Genomic DNA, 26,087 nt, shown 5'->3' with positions numbered 1-26,087 from the left:
CAACACATGGCAAAAAACTTCCGGTTATTTTTCCCATTGTAGGAGAACCCCACCTCAAGCAGGAAAAGCTCACACCAGTCTGCATTATCCTTTCAAAACCAGTTTAACTGAAACTTAGTCATTTCAATGGCACCTGTTTGTCTGCTCTATTGAGTCATATCAATCTGCAGGTTGGAGCAGGCAATCGGCTGCACCGTAAAGGCCTGGTTACTGAACCGTCAGGAGCGAATAAGCAGCAGTGAAAGAGTTAACCTCCCTTTAGCAACAGTAGAGGTTGCAGGAATGCCGGAGCACCTGTCAGACTGAATTTACAAGACGGCTTGTTATCTGCAGGGCTCACTTTCATATGGGAGACTCCCGGCTGCAACAATTTCCTTTTGAATTGGCGGTAAAGCATCAGGAGACAACGGTGGAAGTCTGTGCACTTGTTACCTGATGGAGAAACTAAAAAAAGAAGAGAATCAAAGCGCTTATTTAAAAGTTAGAATGGCTTTATTTGATCTTTGAATGCAAGAATTTGTATTAAAGGATAAACAGTCTTTTTAATAAAGAACCTGAGCTTCGGTTTTACATGGACGTTGGAATAACGGTTGGACATTGTGTTTCATATTACATCATCTTACACCAAGACCAGAAAACATCAGACGCTACCATTCAGTGAATTTATTCCGTGTCGGTATGATTCAGATCTTATTGAAGGCAGCCACGTCCACAGACTGAACATATTCCTCGAAGGCGGTGATGGCTTCCTCCAGCAGGTCCGTGCCAACTTTATCGTCCTCCACCACGCACCCTATCTGGAGCTTCTTGATGCCGTAGCCCACCGGGACCAGCTTGGACTGCCCCCACAGCAGCCCGTCCATGCTGACGCTTCGAACGCACTCCTCCAGCTTGCCCATGTCCGTTTCGTCGTCCCAGGGCTTGACGTCAAGCAGGATGGAGGACTTGGCGATGAGAGCTGGCTTCTTGGATTTCTTGGCGGCGTACTCGGCCACGCGCTGCTCCTTGATTCTAGCCGCCTCTGCGCTATCTTCCTCGTCGTCCGAGCCAAATAGGTCGATGTCGTCGTCGCTAGCGTCATTTGTCGAAGCTGGGGGAGAAGCCGGGAGCACAAACTGTTTCTTAGCTGGAGGGAGGCTGGTTCTTTCCCTTTGGAAGGACTTGATGTGGTTATACCAGCGCATGAGGTGGCAGAAGGTCGGCGAGGGAGCAGAAGGGATGGCGTCCAGCATCGCCGTGTCTGCCTGGGTCGCCACAAAGCCTTCCACGTAGCTTTTATCCGCCAGAAAATCATTAAGAGCTTTAAGGCCGGCTGGCGTGCTCACATCACCAAACACAGTTTTTGTGGAAGCCGGGCGGGAGGACGGAGCCTGCGAGGAATCATCCTGCGTGGGGAACTTGTGCTTGATGACTTCTTGCATGGGGACGTCGTGTGTGAGGGTGGCTTCGGGAGTGTGGCCACTGGAAGAACCAAGGCAACAAAGCAACAGGTAATGAGTCACTGAGTTTAATTACCATGCTTCAACCCCAAGGCACAAGTGAGCTAAATTAAGACCAGGCATGCATGTACAAGCCCACACACAGATGCACACCATTCACGTCAAAAACACAATGGAGGCTTGTTAATTTTTAATTATTCTGACTTGAGTAAAAACAGCCTCGTTACTGATGTATAAAACACAATGGCTCCTCATAATAATGCTGCAGACTGGTCCTCATGGTTGGTTCTCATGCACCACCTAAACAGAATCTGCAGCATCACTGCTTATCTCTTTAACAAACTTTAAGCCTTATTTATTTTCCTTATATTATTGTTTTCTGGTTTGAGCTAAGAATATGATCTGTGTTTTTTGAGCTTTTGATGTTTTAGGTTTAGGAAGGTGAAATCACAGGAAGAGCTCGATGTCCATCTCCAGGGCCGAGCAGGGCATGGTCAGCTCGAAGCGGTTGATGACATCTGGGTGGAGGACACCGAGGCGGCCAACGGTCTTTCCACGGACAAAGATCTCGGCACAGCGTCCGGGGAAAAAAGTGGAATCTAAAAAGGAAAAAGGAAAAAAAAGCAAGTGATTATTAAATAAATTACAACTTACGGTGCTTACATATTTAAAATTGAACAGGACCACTGTCTGGGTTAAGAACCATCCTAGCAAAATGTCAAGTTATTTGTTCCCAAAACATTAAAGTTACAGTTTATTTAACCTAACTGTGTATAAAACTGTCAGTTGTTTAGAAGGAGTCAAACAGCAGACACAAAGTTACCTTCCAGTATGTGATATTTTAAATTAGAACCCACAGCAATTGCAGCGATTTCGATCTTTGAAAATTGTTATTTAGACAATTGCTTTTTTTTTCAGGGGTACACTCGCATCACAATACACTGCTATTTAAAAAACACTTCTTAATACACAAATGGAAATAAATATGTCAGTAGGAACAAGCTGATGGGGGGGTTATAATCTCTTCCTTTTCAGACTGTTTGCTTCATCTGAGCGTCGAGTTTGTTTCTTCTTCTTTGGATTTTCACTTCTTGTTGAAGTTGTCTCTGTAGTCATCCATCTTTTCTTTGTTTGTTCAGCCATAGTAGATTACTGTTTACTCGCAACACTTGCAGAGAGCGGAAAAGCACCCGCTTAGCTCCGCCTACCCTCTCTGGCAGACCAACCACTGCTGGCTGATGGAAAACGCGTCACTAACTGGGCGCGACTTAACATTTATTTAAATGAAAATCTTCCCTGATTTTAGTTCAAGACCATTTAAGACATTTTTAGGAGCCGCGGGAACCCTGAAAAAGTATACCTCTGAGGTTTGCTGGTACCCACATTTGTAGGATTAGGCTTTCAATAAGAGAAAAGTTCAGACTGTAGATTTTTACTAAAACCAAGTGTAAAACAGCAGCTGGCACTGACTACTACTACCTCTAACCAAAGCCCACGCTGTCAGAGCACTTCACATGCTTTGCCTTTTTCAGAACAACAGTTATCACCTCCACTAGCTTGTTTGCAGTCTGTTTGTATCCTGACTAACTATTTTTGACCAGTGTGTTAATAACAAACCATCTGTGTGATCTGGGTCTCGTTTCTGCCACTATACTGTCACATACTTGAGATGCATTAGCACGATACATTTCTTCTTTAAAGTATTGGTGATATCTTTGGTGCCAAGCCTCATGCACAAGTGGTTTTTGCACAAGCGGTTTTTGCACATCCTATTACAGATCATGAGTCAATCATCCAGTGTGGGCGGTGCTGGGCTGCCTCTCTTGTTCCTGGATTTTCTATTGACAATCATTTGTTCACCCACATTGGAATAAATGGATCATTGTTAATCAAATAAACCTGGAGCTTTAAAAGGCTTCACTTGCTGTGCAGCAGATATATTTTTTTACAAGGAAGTGAAAAAACAAAAGCTCTATTGGACGGGGAATGAGCCGTATCTCTATTGTTTGATATCAATCATTGAAAGAGCAGCGTGGTTTATGTGAAAATGTCACAGGTCATTACTCTTGAGCAACTACCTCCGCAGGCCATTTGGCTATAATTAGATTTAATGTATCCGTCAATTTCAAACACACACTTCCCCTCGTGATTAAAATCTGATGCTCCAATGTGTGTGTGTGTGTGTGTGTCAGGAGCAGTGAAGGTCACTCCAGTCCTGAGGGGATAAAAATCTTCCATCGACAGAGAGATGACGGCGACACACTTGTCAATGCGAGAGGCGTTTAGTCACTTTTCAGAAACACTGACACGCAAACAGGCAGAGAGACAGACTTGCCTTCTCCCATAGTGCACTGCTTCTTCCCACGCTGCCTTGCTAATGGCTTCCAGAGCCCACTGCTTAGATGTTCTCTCATCGCTTTGTATGAAGGCTTACAACACACATGGGCTGTACTTTCAAATATGTGTGTGTGTGTGTGTGTGTGTGTGTGTGTGTGTAGGCAACAAAAGCATTGAAACTCCACGGTTTCTTTCAGCAGCCTGCTCTCTGTCTGTTAGGTGTATTAAATCGGCAGAATGAGCCTGTGTCTGCACACGTCATCTACTTGTACCATGAGCGCGATGCCATGGAAACAATATAAATAGCTCTGGTACATCTTAAATAACCAATCAGTCAATGAAAATCCTACACTTGAGCCAGGCCACTTTTCGCCCACTCTCCTCCAACTTTCAGCAGAGCTTTCAGAGAGTAAGACGGCTGCATCGGGTTACCAATAAAGCTGGCTGATCTCGCCGTAGCAGGCATGTGGTTGGCAAAGGACAGAAAAGCAGGAAAATACACACAGCATGACGCATTCTAGTGAATTCTTTGAGCCTAATTTGTGCATCATTTTATGATGGTGATTCACTCCTTTGTCCTATTTTGTGTCTTTTGTTTGGAAAAGTAGCATCTTTAAATCTAGCATTGATGATAGATGTGTTTCAGCACTGATGCATTTCTGTAGCTGTAGCCTTACACAAGTGTATAAAGTATATGTAGCTTTGTACTCCATTACTTGAATAACTTAAAGTGATAATCTCAAAGATTTTCATGTAAATAAATGTCTGTTAAGTTACTGTCTGTGGCTGAATGAGGTAACACAATGGTGATTGAGCCTAAATGCAAAGGCAGTGGGCCCACTGATGAAAGCCTTTGCATTTGCAGTGTTACAGACTGAGTGTCTGCTGCGACTTCAAAATCACAAGTTAAAAACCGCTTTCCCACTGGGAAAAAACCAGCTCACAACCGGCTTTTATGCTTAATGGGAAAGGTTACAATCCCCATTCAGACCTGGGTCAAATGACTCTGCAGTAGACCCGGGTAATTATCGCCTCGGCTCCGATTGGCACTGATGGGAACACAAAACCCGGGTCGACAAGCTAATCTCCGCCCCCTTTCCTGTGCGATGCTATGCTCCGTCGGTAACTTCTGCGACTCCTTGTCATCTTAGCTACAAATCAATCAGCTCAAACAATCGTTCAAAATTTGTCAACACTGAGTTTGATAAACAGACTGAATGAGTAATACATACAATAAAGACCTAACCACTGTAACATCTTCCCTGTTTACTAGCCCTGTTTCGGGTGCATTTGTGATGTCAGATCGTGACGCAGCAGAAAAGAGACCGACAGGAGTATACTCAACCTACAGTGGCAACAGAGACAATCGGCATCTATACGCAGGTCTTCCCAGGTCTGAAAAACCTGCATCAACACGCTAATTTCGGTGGGAAAGAGGTATTTGTGAAGCTGCTTCTCCGGCCTCTGCAAGTGTTGTGAATAAACAGTAATCTACTGTGGCTGAACAAACAAAGAAAAGATGGATGACTACAGATACAACTTCAACAAGAAGTGAAAATCCAAAGAAAACTCGACGCTCGGATGAAGCAAACAGTCTGAAAAGGAAAGCGACCGTCAGCCAGGAAAATCAAGAGTTACAACCGGAGCCAACCGTGGACGTCACACATGCAGCACTGTCTGGATATCTGGGAAGTGTGCTCCCGCAATTACAGTTTATCGCCAGAGGTGCCCCCAAAGAGAACGAAACTGAGATCTTTGAGATTATCACTTTAAGCTTCAGAAGCTGATTCCTGTATTTGATATATTTGTGTGGATATTATGATGAATAGGAAGGTCGCAAGAAGGTTTCAGAGTGACAGAGACACAGAGGTGCACGGTGCGAGAGAAGAGAGAGACGCTGTGCTGCTGCAAACTGAGATTACTCTGAGCAGCATGCACGGAAAGAAATGAGTTTCCTGATTATACAGTTCGATAGTGCCAATTCCATTTATTGGGAAATGATTGCAGAGGTACAGACCTCATATTTGCTCTGCACTTTCTAACTAAGACACACAGAAACATGCTCTTACTGTCTTACTTGCTGTCCAATTGTATCTTTAGCTATCGAATAGCTGCTGTCTGTACTGTGGAGTTTGAGCGCAGCACAGAAAACACACATAAAAGGAAAGGACAGATAGCACACCGCTGTCCTTCAAAACCTGGCTGGTTGAGCTCATGTGAATAATCACAATAATAACTTTCTTTCTTTAGATTTCTTTAGCACCTTTCAAGAAACCCAAGGTCGCTTTACATGGGAGTTCAAACAAACAAAGCAACTTCTCCAGGACGGGGTAAAGGGGTGGAGGAGGTCAGAAAGGTACTGTGGGGCCAGGGCATGGAGGGATTTGAAGGTGAGGAGGAGGATTTTATGAGAGGATTTCTTTTCACTGGCGTCCTGACCTGACCGGTGTTGCCAGGGCTCGGAGCGGGTCAGAACCCTTGCAAAGAACTTCTGCACATACTGGAGCCTGTCCAGGGATTTGCTGGGCATCCCGGACAGGACTCCACCATTGCAGCCGTCCCGATCTCTGATCCCATTGGCTATAGTCTGATGACGATAGAGCCTTTGAGGACAACGGTGAACATGCCAGGCGTGCAGCCAGCGGTTAGCAATAAAACGACTTCCAGTTAAGATTTTATTTTCCGCGTGCTGCATTGTTAAAAGAAAAAGGAACCGCACCTCTTGTGATCGACTTTAATTAACGGGTCCTATGTTTGCTGAAAGAACAACATCATGATGCAGATTAGGAACAAGTCAACATGAAGCTTTGTCAGGTCTGCTCTCAAGAGGAGAAGAAAACTACTTTAACATGAGACGTTTGTTGAACGGAGGGCGGAGCCATCATTTCTGATGTGTCTGAGGAAGTCGGGAAATCTAATCGCTGAACGTCTTTCGTGACACCGTGTCAAGGGAATTTATTTCAAGTTGAATTTTAGATCTAGAGCAGATTGTTAGCTGTTAGCATGCAGAAGTCTGTTTATAGAGATTAATGAGAAGCTAAATCGTCTGATGGGAGCCGGGATGGCATTACGGCAGATTACGTTCAGCCTGCTTTTGCTCTCCACACGGACTGTTTTTCCTGCATATGTCGCAGCCTGATGACACGTGATTGGTCAATATTTCTTGGACTACAAGCGTATTACAAACGATTCTACATTTCTAAGTAAATAGAGATTACAGTAGTCGAGACGTGTGTGAACGCTAACAAAAATAATAATGAATGCTTGGATTCACTTGGGTGATATTCTCAGGTCAGACAATTTGTAATTCTGGCTTGATTTCAGAAAATAACATCTTTGCTTAAGATTTATTGTTATTTAGGACAACTGGACTGAAAGTAAACATCATTTCTTAGTGGAGCAACAAATGCAGCTCGTGTAAGCAATAAATAAATCTGTATAAACCCAAAGTACACTTCGAGCTAAGCACAATAAGCAGGCAGACATAGTGGAGCACTTAGCAGCTTAAGAGGCAGATCCCTCAGTCGTTGGTAGAGACAAAAAACAGGCTTAAAATAGGGTGAATTTACAACAAAGCAGCACTCCAAATGAATCATATGCTTTATGCTGCAGCTTTAAAGGTAATGCTCTGTCTATGTTGTCTTTTCTCTCCTCGAAAATGTGTCCAAAAAACACAAGTTACTGAAGGTTTAAGTGTGTAAGTACATCAGTGCTAACCTTCAAGAGTGCGCAGAGACCAGGCAAACACTTAAGGTCAATTACAGAACAAAAAGGAGTCATATGAACTCCTGCTGTCTTTTGTAACGAAGTGTATCTGGGCGAAGACTTTGCATTGGACACAGTTGTTAAGTGAAACACAGGCATCTGTCTCTTAAGTGGTTTCTTCCTCCACTTCTGATCCCCTGACTCGTCATTTCATCCGCTCCTCCTGCTGAGTGGAGGAAACTCGGCTGACGTGTATTCCCTCGGCCACTCTCTCTCTCTCTCTCTCTCTCTCTCTGTAACGGTCAGTTAGCCGTAGTGCTGATGGACACATCCTGACGGTGTGTGTCTGCGTCAGGTGAGCTCTCAGGCTGGGGTCGTGACCTTGTAATGGGGTTAAGGGCACGCTGACATATGTGGGGAGGGGAGGGGGGGGTTAGGCTAATGGTGCATAAAGGGTGGAAAAAATAGAAGAGGAGGTAGACTGAGTGGGAGTGTGTGTCCGGTGTGTTGTGCATTAGTGCGGCCCGTGAGTCCACTTCAGCTGCCTTTTAAGTGTGTGTGCCGGTCAGATGGACAGTCGAAGCACCCGTGGGTGGGTGTTGTATGTGCCTGTGTCTCGCTGCTCAGCACTGCAGTGGGTGACGTGACTCCCATGCGCTCCACACTGCAGACTTTACACGCTCGTGTAGCCCTTTCTTGCTTACGCCTCAATCCGTTTGTCTCTCCCCTGTTACCCTCCCACCTCCTCTCTAGCCTCATCTCATCCCTTCTTCCTCCCCCACCCCTGTCTGCCTCCTCCCTGCTCTCATTCACTGACACTTGAGCCCATTGATTAGCAGTAAGAGTGGGCCAGCAGTGGATATCCTGCAGCGTGACCTTGGAGCATGCAAGCCAAGGAGAGAGAGAGAGCGAGAGAGAGGGAATGAGGGAGAGAAAGAGTGAAAAGAGGAAAGACTGAGCGAGGAAACCAAATCTAAAACGATGTATGAGAGTCTCTCTGGGAGTATGGGAGCCGAAATGCAAACTGATCGGCCCGCGCGGTGCTTCAGAACATTTCTGATTAATAATCTCACAGGAGCAGATCAGATGCATCAAAAACATCAAGCCTCATCTGCCGTTAAAAACAGCCTCACTGCAGGGTTTACTGTGCCAGTCACATGTCACTACCGCTAAATGTAACTTCCCAATGTTATAAAAGTTATCAAGTTAACTCGGGCTCTACAGTTTAATGTGTATAACGGCCTTTTTGGAGATAGGCTTGTGATTCTATTAATGAGGTTTTAACGAGCTTACTAACAGACTTAAGATGAAATGTACTTTGTGTTCTGCGATATTTATTATGATATAAAAAAAAGGAAATTATAGCAGATAAATGCAGTGTGTCTTTAATGTACATATACAATCAACAAGCATAATTTTTATGAGTTGGGACTTGTAAGTCCACAAAAAACCCGTCTTCTTTTATCACTATTGGTTCAGACGCCCTTATGAAAAAGTAGAGAGAGTTCAGGTGGAGCGACACCTTTCTTTATAAAATAAATACAAATAGACTTGTGGGCTGCAGTTGCATTACTTCCACGGTACATCTAACGATGTTCAAATGTATGTTTAACAGTGTAACCAGCCCGGTGACGGCAACTTTCGGAAACTAAAGCTCACAGTATCCTACTTCCTGTTGACCGCTAAAATAAAACACTCCGTTTCCAGCCTGCATTCGTAGCCACAGCATTAACGTTACTGAGACGAGATACACACACTGAAAGGCCGCCACACAGAACTAAAAGCCTACCTCAAGATCCCGCCGACATTATCTGTGACTGCAGCAGTGTCGTGTGCATGTTTGCAGTTCACAAGTGACACGCAGATTGTGCAGCTCAGCGGTCAGTTCGCCCTCATGAAGAGCTGCACTAATGTGATGTCAGACGGTCTGTAGATGTAGATTAGTGAAACTGGCGAGTACTCCCTTAAACAACAATAAAATAGCACCTCGACACATTTCAGTTAATTTGCCTCACAATCGCACATCCTGCGATGTGACTACTGCACATGTGCACATCGCCGTTGCGATGGTGAAATGATTTATCGTGCAGCCCTATATCAAATCTGTAATTACAAACCAGTTTGATAGAGAGCGAGAAAGACGAAAGGAGGGAGGCTAAACCTTGTTGTCCCCAAGGGGAAGATATACTTGGGGATGAGGTAGTTTATTGCCTCACATTTAAAACCTCATAAATCACATAAAGCGTCCGACACGATGCCAGCCAGTTGCTTCTCTTCAAAACATAAGAGACAACTTACTGACTATACAGCTGACCAGCAGCTGCATCACTACACAGAGCAGCCTCACTTTTCTGTTTCACTCCATAAGAGCTGATAAAAGTACAGATTTTATTTGGATTATAGTATTAAAGATAAGATATTAGGACCATGTTTAAGGGAAGGAACTGCTGTGATTGTCACACTAACAGACGTTGCATGCTGGCATTTTAGTAGTATGTCCTCCCAGCTGTGGGATCGCCTTTTGGTGACCATTATTGGACAATACAGAAATAGAGAAGATCACCCAACACGATTTGGAGTACAAATCATCAAAGGTCTCTTGGCTTGGAGGGCCTGATGTCTTAAACAACAGGGCTGACCAAGCCACCTTTAAAAATTTGCACTCTACTCAAATGCACCTCATCAATCAAGACGCAGTGAAGGTGTTTTAAATCAGTTCTTGGCCCACAACCCATGAACCACTAGTGCTGATATGATGATTTTTACTGAGCAAAACGCTGCCAGAACGCCGCACGTCAAAGCTATTTGATTCCTCTCATTGGCTAAACAGAGTTATCCTGATTTATAAGGTTAAGATGGTGTAATAGCTGATTTTGGAAGAAGAATAGAAGACAAATTAAATGGAAAAGAGTGCATTGAGGCTCAGAGGGAATAAAAAGCAATTTTCCTCCAGAGGACAAGAGCCAATAACCTTGTTCATTTTAGTTTCCTTAAAGTGGTTTCTATTTCAAAGGGGTTAAAACCTATCAAATTAAATCGTTGTAAACGAGTTGTCAAACAAGTTTTACGATAACCTTGTGTTAGGCTTGACAGGGGGGTTATAAATGTTTTTCCTTTTCCTTACTTTGGACTGCTTTTCATTGAGAAACAATGAGGTGGTTTGTTATGCTATTGATAGGATGTCAGGGTGATGTCCTAAAGTCTCAAACGCTCCATTTGTGAGGTGCGCGCACAGCGGTCTGTTAATGAGGCTCAGGTGTAAAAGCACACGGGAGAGTCCACACAAGGGACGCAAACTTTTGAGTTGAGACGGGCTACAGGACGGCGCCAACTACTCACCTCTGACTCACGAAATTGGACGAAGACCAGCATGGTTACTTTTTCTTTTGGGGATCAAACTACGGGTCATAAAAACTTGAACTAACGTTAACGTTTGGAGAAACGACGGAGCACGCCGCTCCCAAGGACCAGCCCTAGGAAGGCTTCCGCCAGGAGCTGCTAATGGACTTGGAGGTGAGCTAACCATGTAGTTGAAATCCGCTCAGTTGAAATCCAGGTCCAGCTTCTCCCTCTTTTCTTCTTTGTTGCACACTCCAGGTTAGGGCTACGTCACACACTCAACCCTAGATGTGACTAGTCCGTAACACTTGTAACGTTTGTCCATTTGTAAAGTTCCCCTAAAAGTGTTGTTGTGCAGCTTTCACAGCCAGCTGGAGAATTGAAAGCTAGAGTGATGGCACGGCTGTGAATGTGAAAATCATTAAATTGTACTGGCTTTGTGCCATGTCTAATTTAGGGTACAAACTGAGATCTGATGTGTTTTGAGAGCCTGTTGAAATCATTGCATGGTCCCCTGATTGCCATTATTTGAGCTGAACACAATCATTTTAGATCGTAGAAACGAGGGAATTTCAAGCTGAAGTTGTTGCAGCAAATAGAAATGCAAATGAGGTGGTTTGCCCATCGCTGGGTTTTGGCAAATCAACTATCCATCCGAGTCCCAATTTCACAAAAACAAACTGTCTAGACTTTACTGTTTTTGCAGCCTCTATTCTTTCAGCCCATGAGTCCTTATTTCTTGCTTTCCAAAGCATGATGATGAGGCGGAGGGGTGCCAATAATGAGTCTCTTTATTTACAGCAGAGAGCCCCCCATGGGTGCAGCAGTGTTTGACAGCTCTGGGGAAAATCCTGCAAGAGAACACTTACAGTCCTCTGCTCCTTAAACCCACTGGGAGGGGTTTTTAATTGTTTATTAGGCAGACCCAATTCAATGCCGATGCCTCTATTTGACCTACAAAAGCAAACCAGATCAACAGTGAGGAGACTGAAGTAGTACATAAGGACATTAAAACCCAATATCATCCATCATTCTATTATTGTTGTAAATTCCCTTTTATTTTGGTAAGACTGGGTTTTTTTATGTTGTTAAATTGGGTCAGGCACCTCTGTTGGACCGCCCAGGGTCCTAGTGTAGCGGGGATGAGAACGGGGGTTACAGCCGTAACCTAAAGTGCGTCGCAGCTGCAGAACTCTCGCCATATCAGTGAATGTGTTCATGAAGAAAGTAAGATATAAATAGATTATTTCTTGATTGTCACGTGGGATAAATATTACATGTAGTGCGCATTATATTTCTGTTAAGTGGCAGTGACCTATTTGTGTTTCTTTAAAGCATGTTTCCTGACACAGTCACTAATTAAGCTAATGGTTAGTCACCTGTTCTATTGCACGTGATTACATGTGTGTGTGGAGTATAAGCAAAGACATGTCTAGTAGTTAAAGCTGGTGGATATTATCTGCACATTTTGCTTTGTATGCTTTTCATTCCGTCTTACAGAAACCATTCGTTCATCCATTCAGTTTCTCCAACACTCATCCTTCATCTGTACTGCTGACAGACATCACAAACTCACAGTCTCCAATAATTATCGCTTATCCTGTCCGAGGTCCCGGGGTTGCTGGAGCTGATCCCAGCTGTCATTGGCCGAGAAGTGGGGTTACACCTGGACTGATCGCCAGTCAATCACCCCTTTATAAAAAAAAAGTCTGCATGGATATTTGTGGCTTCTGTCTCTGCCACCTTCATCCAATTTCGCTTGTCAGTCTTATTCTTTGCCGATTCCCTCAGTAGATCTAATTTAAACCGTCTAAATTGCAAGTTAATTTGAGTTGAAGCAAAATTCTGCATGTCAGGCAGTCAACAAATCAAGGTACATGACACCTGGGTAACAACAACACAATGCAATTGCTGCCATTAGACTCGATGTACATAATCTCAGCAAACCTCACATGACTCATTTGGCGTGGCAACTGAATAAAGATGTTCTAGATAGTTAAAATCTGTAACTGGGATTATCCTCGTATAAATCCAGCCTTTGGATATTTACCAGCAAAGCCAGCTCTCAAGTACATACTCCTACAGACATTGTTGTTGGTTTCTATCCCCCCTCCCTTCGAAGGCTTCTTACCGTCTGCAGCCTGAATGTGGTAGCCGTCCCCGCGGGCCGACTTCACCTCCAGCAGCTGCATGGCTCGGTCCAGCAGGCCGTGGATCACCTCGAAGCCCGGACTCTTGTTGTAGTAAACGGCACAGAAGCGCCGGCTGTTCCTCGCTCCGACATCTGGTTAGTGGGACGAAGGAGGAGGGAGTGTTAAGAGATATTGAGAACAGAACACCAAAGACTTACTAATATATCAAGACTACATTACACCAGTCGATGGTGTAATACTTACTATAATTAACAGTTTGATTACATCATAAATATGACCAAAATGTATTCCAACAAAGCGTCTTAATAAGGTTAAAGTTTTTTAATCCACATGAATGTCAGTCTTCCAATCCGCTACTTTCTTACGGTTTCAGAGACATTGTACTTTTTTTTATGACGTTATTAAAGAAGAGGACAGAGGATAGTGTCAGAAACGGGGGAAGAGAGAGTGGGGACGACACGAGGCAAACGGCAAAGGGTGGGAGTTGAACCCGGGGCCGCTGCATCGAGGACTGAGCCTCTGCACATGCGCCCCAGATATTGTCTATTTTTAATTTGAACTTTTATCCTGATTAAGGGGTCAAGTCATCCGACATCTGGGAATTAAGAGAGAAATAATAAGAGCTAAAAGCCACAGTTCGGCTCAAGACAATGATGTTTTTATTCATTGTTTTTACTGGTTTTAATGTCTGGCTGCGCTTGTTTTGAAGAGAAGGAGATCTCTGCGGATACAGCTCTATATAAAAACCTTTTACATGATGAACACTGAAGAAATCCTAACCTAATACTGAGCTAACGTCATTAGCGGCAGCTCGGTTCAGCTTGCAGCACTTCCTGACTTGCCTGCTAAAGAGCACTGGAGAAATACTTTATTCAGTGTATTTCTGGTTTTAAAGATTATTTTTTTGGCTTTTGCCTTTGTTCGATAGGACAGCTGAAGTGCGGGGAGGAGAGAGTGGGGGATGACATGCACCAAATGGTCGGCTGACTTGGAGTCGAACCTGCGATCAGTGCAACGAGGACTGTAGCCTCTGTACATGGGGCGCCTGCTCTACTAACTGAGCTAAACCTGCAATCTTTATTACCGGTTTTAGTTCTCTTTTTTTTAAATTAAAAAGAATATAAAAAGACAACAAGGGCATGTTAATAAACTGCATTCTAAAGTTACACTCATTATCTGAATACTCTTTGAAGTTGCAGCACTAGGCCCCGTGTCCACATAACCAATGAGGTCAGAGCGTTTGTGGCTGCTTAGAGAAAAAGTGTGGGAAATATCTGAACTTTTCAGAAAGGCGCTGGTGTCGTCACTAGTGACAGACCGATTAATGGGGCCGATTAATGACATTTTGACATAACCAGCATCGGCCGATGTCTGCGCTCACAAGGCCGATTGAACAAAATGTGTCTGCATACAGGCAGCCTCGTCTGTGTGGCTGGCTTGAAGCATGCGCTTCACAGAGTCTGCTGCAGGTACACAGTCTACACTCACTTCCCATAACAAACAGTCAAAAGTCACATGCATACGTCACACATAAGGCCACCATTCTTAAAGGGGAAGGCTCCGCCGTTAAACACCTAATTCAATAACAATAACTACAATAATGTTGTTTATTTATTTTTTATGTAAGTTTATGAATTTTTGTTCTCTCTCAAGAGCATAAAGAGCACTAAAACTTTATTTTTCATTCTTTTTTTTTTACAAAGTTTAGTTTTTTGATGACCAGTGGACATTATATATTTTTTTATCTAAAATAAGTGTTAAATAAATGTTCATTCAAGTTTAGCAATTTTGTGTCTCATTATATTGTTGTATTTTATCAAATGCAAAAATAAGCAACATGATATCGGCTTCATATATCGGCCATCGGCCGCCCTGCCCTCTAAATATCAGCATCGGCCATTGAAAAACCCATATCAGTCGACTACTAGTCGTCACCATCACTGTTGTCAGGTATCAGATGGGGCGCCACTCGTCACCCTGGTCACCACCGATCATGGAGGAGCAACTTGTCTTGGCCGTTTCTGTCTACCCTGAGCTGTGCGATATGACAAACAAACAGTATCACAACAGAGACTGATAAGCCCATTTGTGGGAGCAGATCGGCCGGACACTTAATGTTGCTGGTAGGTGCTGTGCTTTTATCGCCCTACGCTATGTTGTTAGCTCTATAGTAAGGTAAACTTATAGTTGCCATAGAAACAAAACCCATGTGCAGGGTTTCTTCTGTCACCGCACAAGTGCTTCATCCCAGCGCTCCCCAGCGCCAGAGAAAGACGCTTAGTGGACACGGGGCCTCATCAAAGTATATAATGTGACAAATATCAACATTGCTCAATATAGAAAAAATGATCATGACTATATTTGAAGACACATCGCCCTGCCCTTCAATAAGACACTTTGTTCAGATGTCTCAAGTGTATTTAGTCATATTAACCAATAATTCTGGTATTTAAATGATGTTACAATCAAAAGATAACTTAAACCAATTATGTGTTATTACAAATTGTATGTATTATGTCTCCTTATCTAATTGTTATCACCATCTGTGCAAAATATTAGTGCTGCAGCAGGATTTCAGAAGCAGTGTAAAGGGTGGGTTGGGTACAGTGTGTACGTGTTATGTAACACTGAACGATTTTCTCCATCTCTTCACACATGCAGACGCCTACCTTTGGTCTCATCCTTCAGCACCACATCAGATATCTCAAACAGTTTGAGGGGAAGGGGCATCTTCCTGTTGGCAGCGATGGTTTTCAGCAGGCCTGGCAGCAAGGTGGTGCGCGCCACCTGGTGGTGAGAAACAGCAGTGAAGCTAGATGCATACAGAAATCTTTTAGAGAAGACAGAGCGCCCTCTGCTGGAAAAATCGCACTAAAACTTGTTTTGTTTTTTTTACTCTATAAACCTTTTTTATGTCTCTCCAATTAGAACTTTTCATCATAAACACAATTTTCAAACATCTTACTGAATTTTTATGAGTATGTTTTAATGAGAATATATGAAGTATGGACAGTAAGTATATCGTAAATTCTCAAATAGAGGGTCGGGCCTTTATTTACCTCGGCTGCAGAGGGTACCAGGCTTTTATATGAAGCAGGTTAATGTTAAAGACAGCCCGTTATTTCTAATTCCCTCTGTATACGTGGCCATATTTGAGTATAAAGCCTCATTTTTCTGTGATCTGCTCTGCGCCGTTTTGTCCAGTACCCGATTCTTTACGGATCAATGTTAAAGCTCTAAGATCTAAAATTCAACTTGAGATAAATTCCCTGACGCTGTGTCACAAAAGCTGTTGAGCAGATTTCCCGGCTTCTTTGAAAGCATCAGATCGATCAGACCTCCATTCAACAAACGAGCATTTTAAAAGTAGTTTTCTTCTCTTTTTGAGGACAGACCTGACAAAGCTTCATTTTTACTTTTTACTAATCTGCATCATGATGTTGAAATTTCGGCAAAAGGTAAGACCCGTTTATTAAAGTCAATCACAAGAATTTTTTTCTGTAACAATGCAGCACGCGGAACAGAAAGTCTCGACGTTGTTCATTGGGGCTCCGGTTAGATTGCACCCACAGTGACTAAAACAGTACACTAACACTTTAGATGAGTAATCCACAACAACAAAGTGTTGATTTATTAAAAGTAACATGATTGTATGATTATTGGCTCATATTTGTACATAAAAAGAATGATAAAAATCATCACTCAGAAATAATTTAAAAATACATTTCTAAATTATTTGATTTGACTTTTATTTAAAACTTTTTTCCCGGCCTGTGTTTGTGGCGACCACGCCCCCAGTTATTTATACACAGCCGGCTGTTATTTGAGAATTTACGGTATATAACAAAGAAGTAGAGAGAGGACTAGAATTTTCTCAATTCATTGTCAACCTTTTTTAAATCATTTACTGAAATAAAACATTGTAACATATGTGAACATCCTCTCATGCTGATTAGAGACAGTGCAGACCTTTTAGATTACAATCTTTCTTTCCTGTCCGGCAATAAATTCATATAAAAGCCTTTTTGAACAACATTCGGTTACACAAATGGTTTTTCCTCAAAAAGACATAGATTAACTCACTGTGATGTCGATCAAAATATCATGGAGGTGGAAAAGAAATAACAGCCTGGAAGCTTTATGAGCACAAGAGCTAAATGTATTTCAGCTAGATTAAAGCACCGTTGTGTGGGTGAAATACCGTAACACAATAAAATACCTCTCTCTGCAGTTTGTACCTGTATATTGGTTGCACCGGTGTATAGGATGCAGCCCACTTTTTAGATGAAAAAACATTTATTAAAAGTGCGTCTTATACGCCAAATTTTACGGTAGTTAAACTAGCTGTTGTGTGGTTTAATACTGCATGTGGTAACGCTACAAGTACCTTCATGGGTAGGACGCGAGCCTTTGTCGAGTGATTCCCATTTCCAGCAGTGTTTTGTTTTGCGTGTGCCTGTTTTCACCGGCACATGCATGCCCTTTGTCCCCAAATTGTCATGTGATATGAGTTATTAAGTGTGTTAGCGTGGAGGCAGATTCAGACTATGCCAAAACACTTATTTAGATGGAGACCTTTTTCATTTTCAAACGTTTTCTTTACCTGAAACTCGGCTGTCTTGGGGTTGGAGATATGAACAGCCCTGGTGTCTGAGATGTTCTTTCCCAGCTTGTCTGCAATATCTTCTTTAGAGCACTACAGGAAGAGAGGGGACATATTAATTTGTAACCTTTTGGCTAAAAGTGACGGTTATCACATAATGCTTAATGCTACAGTTAGCATTTTGCTAATTTAAGCACAGGCTTTAAGTTAGGACGCTTACACAGTTAAGTCTGTCTAACATTAGCCACCATAAGCTAGTGGTCATACCAGACCAAATGAGGCTGTAGCAGCAAAATTGAGCCAGAGTGTGTTTTACTATTATGAATTTCCATTTTCCAAACACTGTGTTAAATCTTCCTTTAAAAGATGCACAGACTCACTTTAAGGAAAAAAAACATGTTTCCATTGTTGTTTTTTTCTTACCAGGGCGAAGTTGAGGGCCTCTGTGAACCCGGCAGCTGCCAGGTCTACTCTCAACAGCTCTGTTAGTTTATTCAGAGGGAACTGTGAACATAAACAACAAATACATAAACGCACATTAAATTAGATTTGATTCAATGATACTTTGTTAGACACAATCATCAAACATGCAGAAGTAAATCCGTTACCTGGTTTGCGACGGTGTAGGTGCGCGGTGTGGTGCGGGGGATGTTGTTGAATCCGTAGGCCATGGCGGCGTCCTCCATGATGTCACAGGCGTGGATGACGTCTGAGCGGGTGGGTGGGATCTCGACCTCGATCTCATCACCGACACCGGTGACCTGGGAGAGCAGGCACATCCTGGTCAGCAGCTGGGCGATTTTCTCAGTTGACTCGCTGTCAGGAGAAAAATAAACAAACATTGGTGTAATATCTCAACATGACGGCCACTATTTTATATATTGTGAATGGTGTTGTTCTGTCAGACAGATACAAAACAAAACAATTAGAAAATGGTTCTCAAATATGCGTAAACATACATTGTAATTTATGTCCCTGTAGAGTGCAATATAAACTCTCATCCCCATATAAAAAAGGAAAATGATTTAAAAAGACATTTCTCATCAAACTGGAAGTTTGTGAATTCCAACCATTGTTGATACATGACTCAGCTTAAGCCAATGGAGGTACAGAGTTTATAGAGTACTTACTTAATGCCAACTTTTCGGTTGACAAACTCGCTGGACAACTTCTCCTTCCTGTAAGCCAGCTCCTAAAGTTCAAACCAGGGCACAACAGCAGAAAATTAGAGACGGGAAGAAGAAGAATTTCATGTCGACATTAACAAAAAAAAAAAAAGGGACACATTCTCCCGCAGCAGGTTTATTTTGGGTGACCCCTCTGCATTTAGTGACTTCACTCCACCACTAGCTGATAGAATCCAGACCATCCTTATGTTACGATGGAAACTTCTGGTCAAAAGATTGAAAGCCTTTCCTCCACCAGAACCGTCTTTAGCTGCATTTCTACCGCAGGAGCTTTCCACAGGGACTAGGGAGCTTTGGAGGAACTCGGCGCTAAAAATAGCAGCAAACTGTTGCATAAAAAGTGAGCAGCTGAGGGGTAAACCAATAAGGAATGTAAACTTTTAAGCCTGAATTACATAACTGTAATTATTAATCATTATTTTTGTTTGTCTGTGTTTGTGTATTTACTATCATTTCCTTTTTATATATGCCCAATATCGTCTTGAAAATAATGAACTATTGATCATTAAAAATGAACACAGTGGAAGATAATGGCAGTGAATACAGTACTGGGTATTTGCAGGTCTTGCCGTCTGGGTTCACCACATCAGCCTCCTCTACACTGAAAGAAGAAGAGACAGAAGAAAAATCATCCTCACTATAATGTAGATTCATGTAATAACTGTATCGCCATTCATTCTCCTTACATAAATAGATATTTATGACATACTTTGTATAATATTCCTCACTATCTTCATGGTTTATTTGATTGTTTTTAAGATAGGGATGATAATAAACAACCGACTAACACTTAATCGACAATAAGAATGTTCACCGATTAATACTATCGGTTAAACAGCTTTGTTGCATATCTCTGCTCCTGGGGTATCGGTACTGTCTGAGCGGGTATTCTCTGTCTCAGTCAACAGACTGCACACCAGACTAACCCCACAGCATGTCGTCATGTTGCTATTTCTTCACCAAAACCAGTAGACAAACTGCCTCCTACATAATAAGGACTGGGGTAGGCCAGGCCTTTGTATTTCAAGTTTCCATAGCCTATTGTTAATGTATTGACGTAACTCATTAATTATTTAAATCTACAGACACGGCGTCAGGTCCGGACAGGATCTTATGTTTGTAAGAGTTCTCTGTGCTTAACATCAAAGAAATGTCGGCTGTAAATGTTCATTTACTTATTGTTGCTGGTGGATCACACGGTTGTATTCTCCAGTGCGTGTGTAATGGACACTGGGCAGTGTATTAATGTCTGTGGGCACGATTGTCGGTGCAACAAGTAGTTATGTTTGAGGATAATAATGAATGTACCTCTTAGTTGCTTGTGTGTGAGTGTGAGTGTTTCTGCATGTATTAGAGAGAGCACGCATCAGAATAAGCGTGCACGATGGCTCGTTGCCCGTCTCTGGCTGTTTTTTCTAAAAATTATATTTAATTCTTAACGGTTAAAGATTAATGACCGTTAACAGGGGTCAGTTATCTGTCAGAAAAAAATTAGCACCCCTAATTTAAATTTCTTGCTTTCTATCTTTTCAAATGTTATTCTATTTCTTGTACGTGTAAATCAACTTGCAATAAAGCCTATTTAGATACACATTCAAGTCGGTTTTACAACAATTATTTGACAAATATTTACTGTATTTTAGAGTCTGAATGCTAAGATTATTTCACCCTGTGTTACAGGAAGAGGGTGGCAGACACACCTTAATGAGCTATGTCAAAGCAGGGCCAGATTCTGCCAGATAAATCGTTGTTTATAAATAAATGAGCAAATCACTGACTCTGGAAGACGTAGCATCTGGAGTCCATCTAATATATATGACAGAAGCTTCTGTGCCATCACTGAGTACTTTTCTAAGTAAACAGCGTACTTTGATTTAATGCTCAACAGATATAACAAAACGTTTGCCTCCGAGCAGGTGTACAAATGTTCAATCACATGAGCCTAAAAATGCAGGCACTTCCTGCCCCTCCGTGGAGATAGCCACTGGAGAAACCAGTTCTGTGACTTACGTGAAAGGCTGTGAACAGTACTCGCTGAACATGGTCACCATCATGTCCAACACAGTCTTTGCCTGGAGAGAAAAAAGGTTTATGTATCATCGATATAACTGATTGAAAAGCACGTAATGAGATTTTCTGTTATCTTCTCGGTTGTACCTTTGTCAGGTCTGTGGCTGTGCACTCTACGAAGACATTCTTTGTGTTGAGGGTAATTTTTGAATGGTCCCCTAAACACAAAACACAAGTTTACTATTATAAGGGAGAAGGGAATTTATCATCTTTGAATTGTTGTATGTAATAGAGAACTGAAGGCAGACGCATGAAAACAGAGAGGAACTCACCGTTGATGATGGGAGGCATGGACAGCACGACACCATTGCTGTCGTAGATGACGGGGTACACAGGCTTGTCTTCAATAATGTGAAGGTAATGCCTCAGGTGGCTGTCCGTCTGTACGAGTCAGAAGAGAAACACAAGGTTAGCACCGCTGAAAAGACAGCCTGCTCTCCTAACCAACATAGAGACCGTTAGCTGTCCACCTTGTAGAGGCTCATGAGCTGGGTGGCTGTGTACTCTTTTGTCTGGTTGAGGGGTTTGAAGCTGATGTCTCCTGGAGGTTTGGCTGTGTATGTGAAAGGACCAGAGATGGTGTCCAGGTCGTGGGTCCCGATGGCCACCAGGCTCCTCTTCCTGCAGGAACAAAGGTAAAGTATGTTTTCTACCAGTTACTACATTACAACGCGGTGTTGTTTTTTTGCCACTGTTAAAATAACCAATGATGTGACTTGATATTTGCCATTTGCAGAGTGAGCAGTCAACACTACAGCAGCCATGTTCGCTTAACTGAAGGAGTAAGTCACCTTTCGCACTAGTATAGCTCCTTCGTTAGTCTTAAACATAGACTGTATAAAAAGATGGACGACATAACAGCTCGCTAAAAGTGAAGCCAAACCCTCTCTATCGCCCCCTGCTGACTGGCTGCAGTATAGGTCATAAGCCCCGCCTCCTCCATGTTAACAGATGGGACATGAGTCAAACTATAAAATCAAAATACACATCAAATACATTTTTCTCCAACATGGTTTCTGTCATTATAGCTAGTTCTTATCATGCTGATTTATGTCCAAGTGTTTTGCATTTTTCTTACAAGTTTAGTTTTAATTAGTTATTTGATGCTGTAAAAAAGGATGATTGACAGCTCTGTTGACGAATACGGCTACGGATTAGCAGAGTGGAGGACGAACGGCGAGAGGAGACGTAACTAAAACAATCACTACAGTCATTTGAGTTCCCATATCTGTGAACGTTAACTTCAGACCAACACAAGAAGCTGTTCTGCTGTTAAATACACCGGCGTGCGGGATGTTTGCTTTTTTTATGTTTTCTTTCAGCAATTTAATTGTGTGTTTAAGTGGATATGGCGGCTCCACCTGTCGATCTCTATTGCGCAACTCTGGCTCCAAATGACATCACCAGTGCATGATAGCAGCGCCCATCATGGGAGGTATTTTGGCTTCAATTTTGTACAATGAGAGTAGATGGAGAGTAGCGTCCATCTATATATACAGTCACTGGTCTTAAATAGTTATGGGGTTGACAATGGCGTTATATAGTATAGAGGCAAATGTAATATCGGCTTTGGCTAAACAGCAAATACTTCCTGGGATAAGTTGCTGCTTTTCTTGTCAAACAACACAAGCATTGTTTATTTAACAGAAGTGCATTTCTCACACTTTAACTTATAGACAAAAAAATGTTCTCAGGTTTAACAGGGTCACATTTCATCAGAGGCAGGGATTAATGAAAGCACAAATACTTCTTTAATGTACTTTGGCTTTTAGAGCAAAGTTCAAGTCATGTATGTTTTCTTGTGTTTTACAAGTTATCTGGAGAATTACTCTGATTAATTAATAACTAATAACTGATAATAAACCACATACATTTCCTCAGAGTTTGCACCCTGTTGACAATTAGTTAGGTAAACCTGCTCTGTAACATAGGTTCAATATGCAGTGGCTACAAGATCTCAGAAACCAACACTCATTGGATTTTCATGAAAATATGTTATCAATAAAGTACCATAAACAGGAATAGGACTGGCATCATTACACTGTTCAAAGATTCTTTTTAACTGAGTTCTGAAAATAATCACAATACACGGCAGGTGTAACGAACATCACTCAGTCTGTAAGGGGTGACAAAAGGTATTCCTGGTTTGGTTTACTGATAATCTGACCTGCAGATGTTTTGGTGGAGCTTCTCCTGCAGCTCGATGAAGCTGTCATAGCGCTCCTGTGTGAAGGTGATGTTCCTCAACACAGCTGCTACAGCAAAGGGTCGCACTGCTGCCGTCTGTACAGGAATAATGACAGTTATAATGGACTCATAGTTAGTATGGTAATATAATCATGTATTTTTATGACTATTAAAACCCACCTCCTTAGTTATAATCAGCTTCTGAGGCTCCCCGCTGACCGGGCTAACACGTCTGTAACGAGGTGCCTCCAACCTGCAAAACAAACACAGCTCTGAAGAAACAGTGAAGCAACTCTACATGCACTACACCCATAATGGAGAAGCTTCCCTGTTGTGTCAGCAAAGAAGCTGTTCAGTCTCGGCATGCATTTAGCAATTATCCTTCCTTAACTTGCAGCAATTACACCAGTTTGCCAGTGGTATCATCAAGGCTAAACACTCACTTATTCTTGAAGACCTGCAGCCCACGGACCAGCCCTTCCAGACACAGCAGGTCATAGCGATTAGCTGGTACATCAATCTTGTACAGGATGATGTCAGACGCTCCTGACGCCTTGGAGTCCCCCTGCTCTTTGCTGATTATCTCCTTCTCTGTGGTCTGTAACGGGGTCAGAAGAAAGTTAATTGGTTGCATCAAGTCATAGTTTGTTTATCATTTATATTTATTATATCTATATTCAACTGTCATATAAGCTTACAGTTCCAAGAGTACAAAGATCTACTGCCAACATAAAAAGGGACACATCTAAGGACATAGGGTGATTTGATCTCATTCTATGTCGCATACTTACAATTTCATCCAGCTCCAGCCCAAACTCAAAGCACAGCTCGTCAAACTCCTCATCGGCTAAAACAAGAAGCAGATAGCAATTATTAAAAAAGAGCTTTATATAACTTAAAGTACCAACCGGCTACTGTCTTCCCATCAGCAGCCTGCTCAGATTTAAATGACAGGAGCCGGGTAAATGATGCAATCACGCTGACATACAGGTTAGGGAGATGCTAGTGCACTAAGCCTAGTCTTAAATTACAATAAACATCTGCATAGTGTTATTATAATATTCACATTTGTATCTGACTCAAATTTCCTTTAAAATTATTCTTATTTTCATTTAAGATAATTGTAGTAAAGCCAGATAGCAAGGTAAGGTTAGCCGCTCGTGAGCAGCTACTGGTTGCTAACCATCAGGCTAATGAGTTCTAGCAGTTTCCTGACTTTTTCCGTATTCAGCAGCAAAAATGAGAATTGAAAACCAGGCAGACAACTTGACCGTCACTTGAATATGTGGTAAATGTGACTTACTGTATGTTCTGCCCAAAGCTTTGAATAGGAGATCCCTTTTTACTCCGACAGTCGGCATGTTGCCTGCTAATCCTTCACAGCCCCGTGGAAAAGGACCCCAGCAGCCGGCTCGAGCTGTCGGGAGCTGTGCCTGAATGAAATGTAGTCAAATGTCATTATTTTATCTAAAAATGAGGTCTCTTGTGTTAGCTACAAAAAAGAGATAAGTACATAGCAGTATACAAATGAATGTCAAGGTAAAAATAATTAATATTTAACCAAACCCTTAAACCTTTTTCATCCATTTGTTTGTATGTTTGTTTGTATTTTCTTTAAACACTAAGAAAAATAGTCTGTATGGTCCTATTGACACCTCTTCCCAGGATGGGGTCAATAAAGTGCATCTTTCTCTCTCTCTCTCTCTCTCTCCATCTATCTATCTATCTATCTCTTTAAAATCTCTTTAATTAAGAGCCATGATGAAAGGTTTTAGTCTGAAAATGTTTTGTTTGTTTGTTTGTTTGTTTGTTTGAGAAATAGTTGTCTAAGAACATCAGAAAATGACTTAACATACAGAACTAATATAGAACTACTATAATAACACTGCTCTCATCAAGTTAAACCTCCAGATTTTATAAGTGAGCCTGATGAGCGCAATCTCAGTGGAGTGTTTCAGGTGAAGGCCAGATTGGAAATCAGAAACATATTGCTATTATCCAGCATAGATAAGAGTTGCCTAGAGACCATGTTTTTTAAGTATTTTAGACAAGAAACAGCGATAGAGATGGACATAAATTTCTATGAAAGCATAAGTATAGAGGCTAAGTGTGCTTGAAAAGGGATTGAAAACCCTCACAATAACAAGCCTTAATGAAAAGCAGCAACATTTTCTAAGAGACCAAAATGTGGCACAGCATATAGATGACATTTAGCACGAGAATGGTATTACAGATCACAGGACTGTAATCTTTTTTTCATGAGAACTATAAAAAGAACAATCTCACAATGAATATTTGATAGTTACAATATTTTTAAATGCTAAATTTTCTCTGTGCTTAGAGGAGATCCCTGAATAAGAATGAAACTGCAGGACATCTGAAAAACAAGCCGTTTAAATTAGGAATATTAAAGACTCTGCTTTCGTCATCTGTCTTGGCACTCAGACATTAACACTGATGACAGAAAGATTCCATTTCATTTCTCCAGTGATAAGTCTGCCTGTAAATCTGCCATCTGCCTGTGTTTCTGTCTCCATCTCACTGCCTCTGCTTGACACTGCAATGTGAGTCATCACACTGACAGAGGCACAGTTTCATGGCTCTGGATGGTAGGTCTGAAACAATTCAACAGTTAATATAATAGAAGTAACATTTTAGACAGAAAAAAGTCAATATTCATTATGTATGACATCAGACATTTTACATCAGATAAGCTGTGTCCCCTCGGTTTTAAGCCGCCTGGGTAATATGATCAGCATCATGCTTTATGGTATGTGCAGGCTTGTAATCGCAGGGTTGCCAGTTCAAATAAGCTCATATAGTCTTAGAAAATCTGGATCACAAGTGCGCTGTCTGCCCTCTACAACCTCCATACGTGTGTATGAAAGCACGTAGGCCTACATATTAGCATACATATGAGGAGGTACGATTTCAAGCAATCTCTCAATATCTATTTTATAAATTGTTTAGGCCAGTAGACAATTCTCCGCATAAATGTTGTCCAGACAAATAATCAATTAATTGTGAAAGAACCATGGTAGCTACTTTTAATAATCGTTAGCTGCAA

At 41.9% G+C, this 26,087-nt stretch overlaps 1 protein-coding gene across 1 annotated transcript; it reads right to left on the bottom strand.

Moving 5' to 3' along the window:
• Positions 1 to 490: 490 nt before the first annotated feature.
• On the bottom strand, positions 491 to 24,402 carry farsb (phenylalanyl-tRNA synthetase subunit beta). Its single transcript, XM_069676635.1, has 18 exons — positions 24,324 to 24,402; positions 23,812 to 23,867; positions 23,464 to 23,618; positions 23,201 to 23,273; positions 23,001 to 23,116; positions 21,304 to 21,454; positions 21,106 to 21,214; positions 20,921 to 20,991; positions 20,774 to 20,835; positions 19,313 to 19,364; positions 18,707 to 18,768; positions 18,185 to 18,392; positions 18,000 to 18,080; positions 17,577 to 17,669; positions 15,643 to 15,760; positions 12,952 to 13,104; positions 1,891 to 2,038; positions 491 to 1,461 (listed from the first exon to the last, which is right to left on the bottom strand). The coding sequence occupies exons 1-18, from the start codon at positions 24,379 to 24,381 to the stop codon at positions 684 to 686; spliced, it is 2,544 nt and encodes an 847-aa protein (XP_069532736.1). The 5' UTR covers positions 24,382 to 24,402; the 3' UTR covers positions 491 to 683.
• Positions 24,403 to 26,087: the final 1,685 nt, after the last annotated feature.

This window comes from Semicossyphus pulcher, unplaced genomic scaffold (genome assembly GCF_022749685.1).
Source record: "Semicossyphus pulcher isolate SPU_LCO1_2020_fin unplaced genomic scaffold, fSemPul1.0.p SCAF_26, whole genome shotgun sequence".
Lineage (NCBI taxonomy): Eukaryota > Metazoa > Chordata > Actinopteri > Labriformes > Labridae > Semicossyphus > Semicossyphus pulcher.
This window is presented reverse-complemented; position numbering and strand designations above follow the sequence as displayed.

Bases quoted from the DNA above. Each gene is read 5' to 3' on its own strand.
- farsb (XM_069676635.1), bottom strand. From the start codon at position 24,381: ATGCCGACTGTCGGAGTAAAAAGGGATCTCCTATTCAAAGCTTTGGGC. The intron at 23,274-23,463 runs GTGAGTGTTTAG...TTTGTTTTGCAG, and splicing joins CTGCAGGTCTTCAAGAATAA to GTTGGAGGCACCTCGTTACA. The intron at 13,105-15,642 runs GTAGGCGTCTGC...CCCACTAACCAG, and splicing joins GCTGAAGGATGAGACCAAAG to ATGTCGGAGCGAGGAACAGC.